This window comes from Amblyomma mixtum, chromosome 4, assembly GCF_055824585.1.
Source record: "Amblyomma mixtum isolate Tamu chromosome 4, ASM5582458v1, whole genome shotgun sequence".
Lineage (NCBI taxonomy): Eukaryota > Metazoa > Arthropoda > Arachnida > Ixodida > Ixodidae > Amblyomma > Amblyomma mixtum.
This window is the reverse complement of record NC_143015.1, coordinates 142,491,972-142,506,051: the sequence shown is the minus strand read 5'-3', so window position 1 is coordinate 142,506,051 and position 14,080 is coordinate 142,491,972. Positions and strand designations below refer to the sequence as shown.

Genomic DNA, 14,080 nt, shown 5'->3' with positions numbered 1-14,080 from the left:
TTGCTACTACACACAAGAAAAAAACAAAAATTAAGATCTCCAGAGATATCCTATATTTTTTTTTTTGTTAGCGATATCGATGGCGTGTTTACACAATTACTATAGCGATGTAGAACTGGTGAGTTGATGCGGGTGACGAAACAAAACCTTTGTGTACTCTACATACCGTCTGCTTTCTGCTTTCCGAGCAGAAATTTTAGCTGTTAAGTAAAATTTATTGGGATGCCGCCGCGGTGGCTCAGCGGTTATGGTGCTCAGCTGCAGTCCCGAAAGACGCGGGTTCGATCCCGGCCGCGGCGGCTAGAATTTCTTTGGAGGAGAAATTCTAGAGGCCCGTGTACTGTGCGATGTCAGTGCACGTTAAAGAACCCCAGGTGGTCGAAATTTCCGGAGCCCTTCACTGCGGCGTCTCTCATAGCCTTAGTCGCTTTGGGACGTTAAACCCCAATAAACCAAACCAAAATTTATTGGTATGCATTTCTCTTCGGTCAGGACTTTAGTACTGGTGGACCAGCTTATGAAAAAAAAAACACCATCCATTAGAAACTGCAATGAAAAGTACTTGGGCTTGCTTCTGTGCATACATGGCTCCCTATTAAGCTCACGAAGGCTAATGGCATCCCAACGATGTCGCTGCGGAAGTGATTGGGCCGTACATAACACATGCACATCATTCTTATCCACAGATTGAACCTGAAAGCACCTGCCCGTCAACTCACAATATGAACTTTTCACGCTCACAAACATTTCTTGAAGCTAGTCTCCGCACAATCTGACGCCAATCATTTTCTCGCGCACTGTTCGTGCTTGCAATTCATTTGCTAACACTTCTTGGGTCATAGCGTTAACGGCTGCGCTTTTATACATTCTGCAGTTTTCTTGTAACATACGTTACTGCTGCTGTTGCACCTCAAAGTTGCTTGTAAGCGACGTTTCATTCCAATTCACTCTGGTGTGTAGACAGTTCGAACAGTACAGCTCAGTGAAAAGTTTGCGTACATTGAAATATGGAAAAGGGTTTGCACTCGTACACGCAAGGCATTTTCGAAAGCTTCGAATCGTATAATCTCCAAGAAACTAAACCTTGACGCAAAACCACATCGTGACTGTCAGCATGAAGCATTCCGGTCTGCAGAGACATCGTCTGAGCAAACATATAAAAAAAATATTCAATTGGTATTAGAAGGAAAAGCTGGATATACTTCCTTCTTTACAAAGCTGGCAGAACCGGAAGCACGAATGAAGGGAAGTATCCTGTGCACATTTACAAACAGTATACGACTGTTGTACTGTACAACACTGTGCTATATACAGTTGCAAGTTCACATCACTCCACAATATAAACAGATATCGACGTGGCAGTGACAATGGTGTCCGATGTAGGACTGAAAATTGTGTCAGAGGATGCTTCTTCGATCCGTTGTGTTGGTATACAGATATGTTAGCCACCAATAATTCAATATAGAAGTTTTGCATCTGCTGGCCCTGTTTCCAAAAAACTGTCCCTAGGGCGCCATGCTACGTTTCGTGGATTATAGCGCACAAATTCATCCCCCTTCCATGGGCTTGCAAACTGTCCCTGCGTGTATAATCATTCTTAAAAGGAACAAATAGTTCTTGTTGCAACTGTCTTCCAGGCATGTCTGGCTAGCATTTAAAAAGTCCCATAGTCTCTTATCAAACAGCACGGGACATAGTCAACATATATGGACCGTTAAACCTCGGATTGCTGAGCAAAGATACGCACAAAAAAAAACGATAAAGATAGAACACGAAGCCGGTACTCCCCCCCCCCCCCCCTCCCTTTGCAGCCGCTACTTATACTCCATTACTATCACGCTGTACCAGGTTCACAGCACCAGGCATTCAGACTCGCGCTTCGCAAAGCGGGACCACCACGAGCCACAGTGGAAGGCGTTCTTGAATCCTTCCTCAAGCATGGCAGCGTTGCAGACCGCCTCGCCTCCCGGCTCGTCACAAAAGTGGCTGCAGAAACTCGCGTAGAACGTCTGCTTGCCGGACATGTACTCCATAGACTTCAGCTGGATGAATGGCTTCATGGCGCGCCTCTCCAAGGCATACGTGCTGAGCCTCAACGCGAAGCGCCAACGAATCGCTTCTTTTTCCTGGTCGGACTTCGCATGGTCCCAGAGGCATGTGTCCTGCGCTGACCACCAGAAGCGCTTGGCGCCCGTGTCGTCGATGGCGCGGCCTCGACCGGTGATTGCCTTGGCGATGTTCTCGGATACTTGGAAACCGAGTCCTGCGTAAGACATGCTGACGGAGCCGTGAGGAAAGTACGAAGTCGGGTAGAAGGCCGCGATCCTGGTCAGCAGTGTGTTCGTAGAGTGAAGGTAGTGGACGCTCTCCCTTCGCCACCGGTATCTACCCCTCAAGACATGATTAGCGGGAACCCCGCGAAGCTGCGAGTCTCTTGAGCTGAGCCAGGCTTCGTAGAAAGAAGAGTAGTTGACCGGCAGCTTCTCGTAGAGAGATTCTAGCTTGGCATTGTCCGTAAACCCTTCCGGGAGACCGGCATCTTTGGACATGTTGTCAATTTTCTTCACAGCCGTCTCCTTGCTGACGGCAGAAATTATGTCAGAACGGCGAACCCGCTCGACGAGAGCCTGTATTGTGCCTTGGACTACCTCAGACGCTTTGGCGGTGTCGTTTAAATCGAAGCGCGCCGCGAAGTTGTACATGATGCGCAGCAAGCCGAAAGACTCGTGTACGGCAAGGAAGCACAGCGATCTGGTGCCAGCGTCTGTCTCGTGGCCGCCTGTGGACGGCGTGGCGGCAAATTGCTCGAAGTCAGGGTTCACGATCCAAACGTAGGTGTAAGCAAACGTCCAGCCGATCAAATCGAAGATCCTCCTGGCTGGGAGCTGCGAGAGCAACACGAAGACGACGTAAAGGAGGTTACCGTCGAATATGAGGAATGTGGAAGAGTGTGTGAGCGAATAGCTTGAGCTCAAGTGCTTCCTGAGGAGAGCTAGCAGAGACGGAACCGTCACGTTGACCGCCGACGTCTGCATTTTCTTTAGCGTAAGCAGCTCGTCCTCCCCGTCTTCATCGCTAAGGCGATCCAGCTTCGACCTCAATGCCACATCATCTTCATGTAGAAGCCGAACGCCCTCGTCAGTCAATACCGAACTGCCGTCTTCGCTCAAAAACGCGGCAACATCCCTGACGAGCTTCGCGTAATCTCCATTTTTTTCTTCCATCTCTCGCAGTTGTCGCCTTCTAAAAAGAACCAAAGGTCCGGGTTCCTGAAACTGGAGCGTTACGGACTTCGGATCCACCGAGGTGACAGTCAGATCGAACCAGAGGGACACCTTCCAGTTTAAGGTCAAGTCAAGAAGGACATCCAGGACTTCAGTCGTCGTGACGACGAGGTCACCATCATCCGGCTTCTGCGGCCAGGGTATCCCCCGCTCCTTCATGAACTCTGTGAATGGTTCGGGTTGTTTCGACGACCTGTTCAGGCAAAGTCTGAATGCGTTGGATTCCTTGAGCGGCTTCATGAAGTCATCGCCCCTGCCGCCGCTTGACGACAAAGAGTGTTCCTTCCCTGTAGCCACAGCCCCCTGGACGTCCATCTTGAGGTCTTCTGAATAGAGCCTCATCACCTCGTCTTCTACGGTAGAGTTCGAGCTACTTGCGGAAGACCGCGAACCGCACACGTAGGCGTAGAGGTTACGGCATGGGTCCGATGTTGCGTTTAGGCGTCCCTTCAGGTACTTGGCGTGTAGGAGGCAGTCGTCGGTTCCGCAGGGCTCCCCTTCATCGGCGTGCATCATGTATCGCAGCTGTCTGAAGGCGAGTACGACGGTGGTGGACAGCACGAGCAGCGAGAGCAGCACGGCACCGCCGAAGGAGAGGCGCGATGACCTTTGCACCAGGCGACCGTTTCGAGAACACGAGGTTGATTGCCGCTGGGAGCGTTCCTGCGCCAGACGCGCAAGTGAAAGTGAAGACTTGTCATCTAAGTGGGCATTATCTTCCAAACATACGCATCATACAAAGAAAGCAATGCATAAAGTAGGTCACAATAATGACGGGCGGAGGTCACGTTTGTCTCACTAAGTACAGGCCATCACAGTGTTGGCCTAACCGCACTTGTGACCTTCCCTGCCTGCGTCGCTACTGCCCTCTGGTGTGTCTTCGTCGCTTAGATACGTCCGTTACAGACAAGCCGGTAATGTAGAACGGCGTTCATTGCAAGTAGAGACACGCACTTTCTGTTCAAGACCTGCAAGTTGAGCAGTCAAGAGGTGAATTTCAGATAAAGAGCCTGATGTGTTTGGCTAAGCAGACATCCACAATCTCTTTATTAAAATGGGCACAGAAATGGCTATGAATAAATTCCCACTCCGTGTTTCCTGTACCACAGCTTGTTTATGGCAGGTAAAGCGATAGCGCATGCGCACGGTATCAAAGCATGGCATGCACTGTCCACGGTGAACGAGAGGGTTTTATTTTCAAACAGTGCAACTGACGGGGCAACAAGAGAGACAGGCAGCATGAGTCTCCATAGTTGCATCGTTCGTTGCGCTATTTCAGTGATGGGCTTAAGCAGTCCAGCTTCATAGACTTGTATCTGGTACTTGGGCAACTAGTAGAAGTTACTTTACGTGCTGCTTGTGCTTTCTGCATTTTCACTCAGTCTAGCATTCCTGGCATTCGCCCTATATCAGGCAGTTCGGCATACACTCTTTTTTATTACCGTAAAGCAATCACCGCGGCCAGTCAGTGCCTTTTATTAGTATTGGTATTGGTATGTGTGGTTTAACGTCCCGATGCGACCCATGGGCTATGTGGGACGCCGTAGTGAAGGGCTTCGTATTAATTTAGACCACCTGGGATTTTTTACATGTGCTTACTGGTAGGACTAAATTCACGAGGATCACCCGTGAATTTTGTGCCGCCTGTAGATTACCTGCACAATGATCTTGGCATCCAACGGCCGATTTTTCCTCAAAGCGTGCCAAAGCACTTTTCAAAGCTATACCGCTTATTCATCTCTAAGTGTTTTGCTTTTGTGGGTGAATTGGTAGTTCCCTAAGCTTCATCAGGCCAGGTGCTTCACAGACAGTGGTCCTGATGTTTGGCTATTCCTTTCACCCAACTCCGTGCCCTTTTCGGAAATACTTGTAATGAGAACTTTTCCCCGAGTGCATGACGTCGATGACTTGGCAGCATTTTTTAACTGAACACTCCCACTTTAAGTTGCTACCCAACGGGGAGCTTATCTCCAAGAAAAGGCAAGCGTAGCAGGGGGCGGCACAAAGTTAGGAGGGTGGAGAGAGAGAGAGAGAACAACTTTTATTTAGAAAGCCTGCAGAGTCGGTTAGGCTCCCTCCAAGCAGGGAGGACAAGCTTTTACCGCGACGCGGCCACTACGTCAATCTGATTAAGAACTTTGCGGGGATACGGTGGCCGCAACTGGCAGAGGGCAGGGTTAATTGGAGAGACATATGGGAGAGGCCTTTGGCCTGAAGTGGGCGTAGTCAGGCTGATGATGATGATGATGATGATGGGATCCTATCTAGCTGGGCCGAAGAGAGGATGCTCGAAAATCGTCAGGCTCGCGTAGGCATTGGTGTGGTCGCTCTCACGGGGCGGAAGGAACTGCCATTGCTTCCCCGCTTTTGTCACGGGAAGGACAAGAAGAGTGGGCCTTTTTTATCACAGTGACGTGGTAGTTTCTACCCCCGATATGCCAAACATATCAAAACAGCCCCTCCCCCCCCCCCCTCCCCTTCCAGCTTCACCCCCTACATCCATTCCTGTAAATGCATGGGTAGATGAGACTTGCAGGTTATGCACTCACAGCCGAGGGCTTGAAGATCAAGTGCTTGGCACCATCCGCAGCGGGCTCGTGGTCCGCCCTGGAGGCTGCATTCGATGCCTCGAGGGTCTGCAGCGCAGTGCCCAGGGTCGTTTCGGCAGATTCCTCCGGGTCGCCGTAGGTAGAGGTGCTGCGCTGACTAGCGTCGCGGCTGTTGTTGGAAGCACTTCCCCTGGTCTCCTTGGAAGCCTCCTTCTGGAGGTCCGGATGACCGGCTGGCGAATCCATTGCTCTTCTTCTGCTTCTTACACGAGACACGCATCCACCTGGAACGTGATCAGCCATCGTCTTTCTCGTCTTCTAGTAGCATCATCACCAGCTAGACTACGCCCTCTGCAGGGCAAAGGCATCTTCATGTCTCTCCAATTAACCCTGTCCTTTGCCAGCTGCAACCGCCGTATCCCCGCAAACTTTTTATCTAATTCGCCCGCATTACATGCCCTGCCCAAGCCCCATTCTTCATCTTGATTTCGACTAGGATGTCATTAATCTGCGTTTGTTTACTAACCCACTCTGCCCGCTTGCAGTCTCTTAACGTTTCACCTATCATTTTTCTTTCCATAGCTCGCTGCTTTGTCGACACTTAACTTAAGCTGAACCCTTTTCGTTAGCATCCCCGTTTCTGTCCCGTATGTGTATATCGGTAAGATACAGCTGTTGTATACTTTTCGCTTGGGAATGACTGTACACGGGGATCAGCGATCTTGGACCTGTTGTTTGTGAGCCAGTCGTTCAGTAATTGCACTGTTCACGTAGAGCGCGGCATCTCCGACCACAAATTAATATGCTTTTGCGGGAAAATCACTGGTGATAAGACCGAAAAAACCGTTAAAGTGATCAGCTTCAGAGATTTTAGCAGAGCTGATGATGTCGCGATTCTTGATTATTTTGAATGTCACCTTAGCTCTGTTAACAGTTATGTTGAGGGTTGTTGGACACAATTCTGCAATGCAGTTAAGTTTTGTATTGACAAATTTGTTCCGCTCAAGAAAGTCGTTAAACGCAGTGAAAATCCTTGGATTAATCGAGAGATAATTCATGTTAAACGGAAACTTAAAAGACTTAGGAAACAGCACAGGACAGGAACTTCACTGTTTGAGTCATTAAAAAGCAAGATGGCAGACAAAGTAAGAGAAGCCAGAAATAGCTTTTTCAAAAACAGGCTTGAAGAGTTCATGAGGTCGGACCCATCAAAGTTCTGGCGCCATTTGAATCCTTCCAGGCACGAAATCACGAAGATAAAAATTGACGAGGTGACTATAACAGACGCTAATGAGATTGCAACGCATTTTAACAATTACTTCCAGAGTGTCTTCACGAAGCTAGATGATTTTAAACCTCAGTGTGTTTGTAGTAATGATTATTCTTCTGTTTGTAGTAACGAACTGATAATTAGTCGCGAAGGAGTTTTAGCAATGTTACTTAAACTTAACACAAAAAAATCTTCCGGACCCGATGGTGTTCCGAATTCATTTCTTAAACGCTACGCGGAAAAAATATCTCAATACTTAACTGATATGTTTAACTTGTCTTTGACAACAGGTGTTATACCGTCTGATTGGCGTAAGGCTCAAGTTGTCCCTATTCTTAAGAAAGGAGACTGCCAACTAGTTACAAATTATCGCCCTGTTTCATTGACGAACAATTGCTGTAAGTTGTTAGAGCATGCTATTTTTTGTTATATTGTAAAATTTTTAGAGGACCGTAATATTTTGACAGCTTACCAACATGGTTTTAGGAGAGGTATGTCTACTGTTACCCAACTTTTATCTGTAGTGCATGAATTTTCAAGAGTCCTGGATGCTTCCGGACAAACAGACGTCTTATTTTTTGGCTTTAGTAAAGCATTTGACAAGGTGCCTCACGGAAAATTATTGTTTAAACTTGAATCGATTGGACTTCCCTCTTTTATAATTCAGTGGGTGCATGCCTATCTTACAGATAGGCAGCAATTTGTAGCAATCCAGGACTCTTGTTCAGACATGCTGCATGTGACTTCAGGGGTTCCTCAAGGCAGTGTCTTGGGACCCCTGCTATTTTTAATCTATGTGAATGACCTAGTGGATATTGTTGAAAAGGATGTAGAGGTGAGGCTGTTTGCCGATGATTGTATAATTTTTAAAGAGGTAGTAAGTGATTCTGACCACTTGTCACTTCAAAAAACTGTACTAGCAATTGCAGACTGGTGTGAGCGCTGGGGCATGGATATTAACCCAAACAAAACCGTATTATTAAGAATCACAAGAAAAAAAGCGCCCAGATTTCACAGTTATATACTTCACATCATCCCATTTTAGAAGTAGAAAGCTATAAGTACCTCGGAGTAACCTTCACGAACAAACTTACTTGGTCCACTCATATAGCTGACATCTGCTCATCAGCAGTAAAGAAATTATGGTTTATTAAAAGAAAACTCAGAAACTCTCCCGTGAGTACCAGAATCACTGCATACAAGGCTTGTGTTAGGTCCCGACTTGAATATGCGGCAGCAGTGTGGGACCCGCATAACAAGAAAGACATTGCTCAACTGGAGCGTGTTCAGCGAAAAGCAGTTCGTTTTATTTATGGGAAATATAGAAGGATAGGCTCTCCAACTGCGTTAATTCGAAAGAGTAATTTACAGTTCTTGGCAATAAGAAGAAAAGTTACCCGTCTAGTAATGCTTCATAATTACATGTCTGGAAATTTGAAGGCAGATCTTCCTGATTGTGTGAAGCTGGCGAGCACTAGGAGAACACGTCATGTACATGAGCAGTCATTAGCACCAATTTTCGCACGAACTAGTGGGTTTAAGAAGTTTTTTTTTCGAACACTGTCGCGGAGTGGAATGGCCTTCCTTCGGGTCTATGTAAGTCTAGGAATTTTGAGAAGGAGCTCAAGAACTTATTGTATGGCTCCTAATATCTTGTTTGATGACTCTGGATTTGTGTCCTGTTTACTGACTTGCGGTGTTGTAGCTGATGCTCTTTTAGAAATTTTTTTAGTTGTATGCCCCTCCTGCTTGGGCCAACTCTGGCTTGCAGTATACTGAAATAAATAAATAAATAAATAATATTCGTAAACTGTCATTCATGATCTGAGAGAACCTGCCATATGCGCTCCACCTGATTTTTATCACTTCTAGTTATTTCCCTCTCATGATCCGGATCAGCAGCCACTACCTGCCCAGAGTACACGTATTCTTGTACCACTTATCATCATGAAGTCACAAAGAACGGAGTGGTTCGATAACCACGTTAGATTTCCTCGGCATCTAACAAGGCCTTGATCTGATGCCTGCCTCCATTCTGTTGATGATGATGATGATGATGATGTCCTCGGGCTGAATGGCACATACCCACGGCGGGGGATTGGACAGGGTGCATAGCGGTTACAAACGCACTCATGTACAGGGAATGGAGTATAATTAAATCTAAAAATTTGGGACGCAGAGCTAGAATTTGTACAATACAAAAAATACGGAGAAAGAAAAGTTGTGAATTCACATTCTAGCAGAGGAATCTACCAGATGAAATTATATAATCGTGAATAGAATCGAACACCGGTTTCAGGGCATATCCCTTGGCGCTTGCCCCGAAGGATAAGAGAATCGGAATAGATAGAGGAAGCCCAAGCCGAGCGAGGGGGATCTCCAAGAAAATTCTACGGAGAGCAGCGAGCCGCCTGTTAAAGGGCAAATCCGGCTTTTTTTTTCTACCTCTTCTGATTTTACTGAAACTGTCACGATACGTTCTCCGCAATTTTCTGGTTCTTTGTGACGAACTACGCAGCTGGGTGATGGTGTGTTCCTGTGCCAATGAACTTTAAAATTCCCGATTTCGTGGCCTCAATCGGTGAGATTTATAGGGTAAATTTTGCATGTGTGACGTCACTGGACGCACGGGCATCATTACCGGCTCGAAAGGGTCCTGTCGGAATTATGAGCTGGGTTGGATGCCTCCTCTCTCCTGGTGTATCCTACAAAATTGCTGTCGGTGCAGCGACCCTCCAAACAACACCACTTCACAGCTACAAGTTGCGGCGGTTGCCAACAGAAATGGAAGACTTTCCCCTTCAGGCTCAGGAGCTTGCAGAACATTTGTTGTTTGCTTCGTAAGCAGGATAAAGGTCACGCACTCTTCCACACGCGGATCAAAACAGTCATCAGCGCCGGCGGTGTCAAATGCATCAGCTGACGCATCCCTTCCATTTGAAGGAGTAACGCTACAACAAGTCGTATTTCTCAAGACGCGCCAGTGAAACTTGAGTTTCTTATCTATACATGCATTGAGGATCCTCGAGTCGATGCAGCTATGCTTCACTCTTATCTGTTGATAAAAATTCGAGAGACACTTAAGCTCCGCCTTACGGGTATGACGCGACACCATCAATCGGTACCTTCAGCGACCTGGGGTCCTCTTTCTATACCACATCACAGACACGGACACTGTTCTTTATATTTGGTTTATTTGTTTATTTTATTGTTTTTAAGTTTTCATTTTTTTCCCAACAAGGCTTTCCTTTAACCAAGTCAGACGAACGTTTAAAAATGTATAATGTAGGGACAGAGACTGCGATGATGAAATTCTATTGTTGCTTCGAAATCTGACGCAAACGAAAAAGTTGGAATGTTCACTGAGCTAAGAGTGCAGCAGTTTTGTGGTTTCAAAATGTGGTTTCAATCAATCAGCAGTTTTGTAAGCAACCACATGACATGCATTGAATTGTATTCACACGCCTTTGAAGGTAATAAAGAAAAAAAAGTTGTTCAGTCGTCAAAAGGTAGTGCGCCCGGCTCACGACTCAAGATTTTAATACAGCTAAGACAACGTGCTAACATACTAATTCGTAGAGGGTAAGCACACATATGCATATCGGTTGAAACAGTTTGAAACAGGTGTGCCCGCTTTAAAGGATGAACGCCAGGTTAATTCCGCCTTCACATTGAAATTTTCCTTTACAGCCAGCTTTTCCTGCACACCCTATTTTTCAGGCTTCGAAACTTTGACAAGCACACAGGTAGGCCGCTAAGACTCTTCGGCAGCTGTAGCAAATTGTATGAGGGAGTTTATCAAGACAGTAGTCATCGCATCATGTAACCAACAAAAGGAAATGTGGTTTATTTCTCATGCACTCAAAAAAAAAACAGAACAAGAAATGAAGTAGACAATGTTCAGGCAGTCCCTGTCAACACTTATACACAAAAAAAAAAAAGAAAAACCCTGTGGAGGACGGCAGCACCTTTGGCGTGGGAGCTAAATACTTCGATGGTTGACGACCAATGCACCCTAAGCACTGAGCTGAGTATCTTCCCCTTACTCTCGCCAGTTTCTTACCCACATGTGTCAAACACAATGACGGACAAGGATGAAAGATCCGAACTGTCGGTGCATGCAAAGTCCACATTGTCTTCTACACTGTTCCAGAAGAAGAGTTGAGCAGTTGTGCTGCTTCGCAACTCTGCTTAGTCTGTCCGGCAGCCACAGGTCGTCAGCAACGACGAGTACACGGCACAACTCGACGAGAAGACAATCAGTGATTTTGTGGTGGTCCTGCTACCAAGGAGCTGCATGGATGTCGTCCCTGGAGCATGTCTTGTCCTGCTGTCATCCTTTCTGAGATCTGTCATGGCCACACCGGCTGCCCAGCCGACCTCGGCGCGGCAGTCCTGGGACGGATGCTTGTAGCTCAGCGAGAGTACATGATGAGGGCTACGATGAGCCCGTACAGGCCCAAGACCTCGGCGAAGATGAGGATCAGGATCATGCCGACGAAGAGGCGCGGTTGTTGTGCCGTGCCACGGACCCCGGCGTCCCCGACGATGCCGATGGCAAAGCCGGCGGCCAGTCCGCTGAGACCCACGCTCATACCAGCGCCCAGATGTAAAAAGGACTGGTACAGCCTGCAGTGAGAGTTCAGAGTACATCATCATTATCATCTCATCAGCAAAGCTGAATTCTGAAATCCTCCTCACTGCCTTTCCTTTCTTCTCTCTCTTTCTCTCCCTCTGCACCACGCTTTTGAACTTCTTGTGTTGTTGTCCTAACGTCCTCTCATGCCTTGATAATGATGATTGTTGTATTGTAGATTTTGGTTTTTTCAATTTCTTGGATTGTTTTCTGTCTTCTGGTGGGTATGTGTACTTCCTAATTGGCTGTTCAGTGTCATGTGACCCAAAGCTAGAAGCATAGGCTAGAGATACTAGCCTCCACTTCCAATAAACGTTGCTCTTCACCACCACTCTACTAGTGAGCCTGGGTAAACTTCCTAATTTGCTATTCAGTGTCATGTGACCCAAAGAGATACCAGCCTCCACTTCCAATAAACGTTGTTCACCACCAGTCTACAGTGTGCCTCGTATTCGTTCACTGAGCCCGTCTCGGGCCCCACACTACAGCTGCTGTTGAATTTTAATGGCCCAAAGGCAGCTCGGCCAAAGAGCGACATGACAAACTGATTCAGTCTACACAAGGTGGGGTCTTTTCTTTAAACGTCTAGCCTCGTAGAAAGATAATATTGGACCAGGTTAAAGCTTTTGCGCATCCGGAAGCCCCAACCAACCAGCTCACCCTCCACCCACTGCAAAAAATTCTAAAAATCAGAACCCTGAATAACCTCCTGGTAAAATGAAAGAAAGCAGTCGTTGCGAAGCTTTCCGAAGAGAGCCCCGACGTGATCAGAGCATGCCTACCTGTAGGACTGGGTGAGTGCGGTGGAGATGAGCACGGCCACGACGAGGCCGTAGATGGCGATGATACCTGCCATGACAACCGGGATCATGGACTTCATGATGAGCTCGGGCCGCATCACGGACATGGCCGCGATGCCCGTACCGGACTTGGCGGTGCCGTAGGCCGCACCCAGGGCACTGAAGGCGATCGCCGCTACGGCGCCCATGACGCCGAAGAAGGGCGCGTACGCGGGTTCCTTGTCCTCCATCACGCCGGCGGCTCACTGGCTGCTCCACGCTGGTCTCGCATCCACGCCTGGAACCCGTCTCGGAAGAGCAGCAGCGGCGTTCCTTTTCCTTTTCTTCGTCGTCTTCCTTCATCGACGGCTGAAACATCCCGATTAGAGGGTGATCATCACTTCTGTTGTTGCGGAAAGGGCACGTTGATGAGCGCCATGCTACGAAGTACCCTGTAAGTCCGCTGTTTGTTCTTCGTAGCATGCAGAATGTAACAACTATAGCCAACAACGGTATACTCTTTCCCAGCTCATTTCTTATGCATCGGGCCCTTTTCTGGGAGGAATTCCATACAGCGAGACTTCTGTGCTTTTGATGTCGCGTCTTAGCGTACCCTGTTAAATGTTCATTGCAGTTGTCCAGGCTTATAATGGCATGCACCCACAATGGGGAATCAGCCATGAATCCGAAATTGCCTGGTGATGATTTTGCCAGGACTGGAACAAAAGAGGAAAAAAACGAAGCGCTGATGAACATAGCAATGTGGACATTGAGGAAACCTGGAGTTTGATTTAGATTAGAATAGAGTAATTTATTTCCAGCAGAATAGAAATAAATTTTTCTCAGAGTTTAATAAGAACATTCTATAAGAGTTTCAGTGACATGTAAATTATTTCTGCACACATTATACAACAATGCTGACTCCAGTGCGCATGCGCGTGCAATGGCAGAAGAAGAGAAAGAAGCAGCCCGTTGCAGACGCGCTGCAGGGATCCTTTTTGTCCGCGGCCAGCACTCCGCCAAAAAAGCAAGTCGGGATGGCTGACCATGCCGCCGATGTCACGGCGAGTCCCGTGACCGCCCTGGTGCCCGTCTTCGAGCTGGAACACCGCGAGCCCCTGTACGCGCCCTTCTTCGGTATCATGGGCGCCGTGTCCGCCATGGCCCTGTGCGCCCTGGGCGCCGCGTACGGGACGGCCAAGGCCGGCTCCGGCATCGCCGCCATGTCGGTCATGAAGCCGCAGCTCATCATGAAGTCGCTCATCCCGGTCGTCATGGCGGGCATCATCGCCATCTACGGCCTCGTGGTCTCCGTCCTGGTCTCCAGCTCCATCAGCGGAAACTACCGGCTCTACACGTCCTACCTGCACATGGGTGCGGGAATGAGCGTGGGCGTCAGCGGCATGGCGGCCGGGTTCGCCATCGGCAGCGTGGGTGACGCTTGTGTCCGAGGGTGCGCACAACAGCCCAAGCTCTTCGTGGGCATGGTGCTCATCCTCATCTTCGCAGAGGTGCTGGGACTGTACGGGCTCATTGTGGCGCTCATCATGTTCTCGCGGTGA

At 48.0% G+C, this 14,080-nt stretch overlaps 2 protein-coding genes and 1 pseudogene across 2 annotated transcripts; 1 reads left to right on the top strand and 2 right to left on the bottom strand.

Annotated features, from left to right (window-relative positions):
* Window positions 1-1,850: 1,850 nt before the first annotated feature.
* LOC149348536 (neprilysin-2-like) lies at window positions 1,851-6,079 on the bottom strand. The gene is made up of 2 exons (XM_089541786.1): window positions 5,834-6,079; window positions 1,851-3,947 (listed from the first exon to the last, which is right to left on the bottom strand). The coding sequence occupies exons 1-2, from the start codon at window positions 6,077-6,079 to the stop codon at window positions 1,851-1,853; spliced, it is 2,343 nt and encodes a 780-aa protein (XP_089397912.1).
* A 4,987-nt stretch (window positions 6,080-11,066) lies between these two features.
* LOC149348535 (V-type proton ATPase 16 kDa proteolipid subunit c-like) lies at window positions 11,067-12,769 on the bottom strand. Its single transcript, XM_089585848.1, has 2 exons — window positions 12,522-12,769; window positions 11,067-11,732 (listed from the first exon to the last, which is right to left on the bottom strand). The coding sequence occupies exons 1-2, from the start codon at window positions 12,767-12,769 to the stop codon at window positions 11,519-11,521; spliced, it is 462 nt and encodes a 153-aa protein (XP_089441974.1). The 3' UTR covers window positions 11,067-11,518.
* Window positions 12,770-13,555: 786 nt separating this feature from the next.
* Window positions 13,556-14,080, top strand: LOC149348534 (V-type proton ATPase 16 kDa proteolipid subunit c pseudogene; annotated as a pseudogene).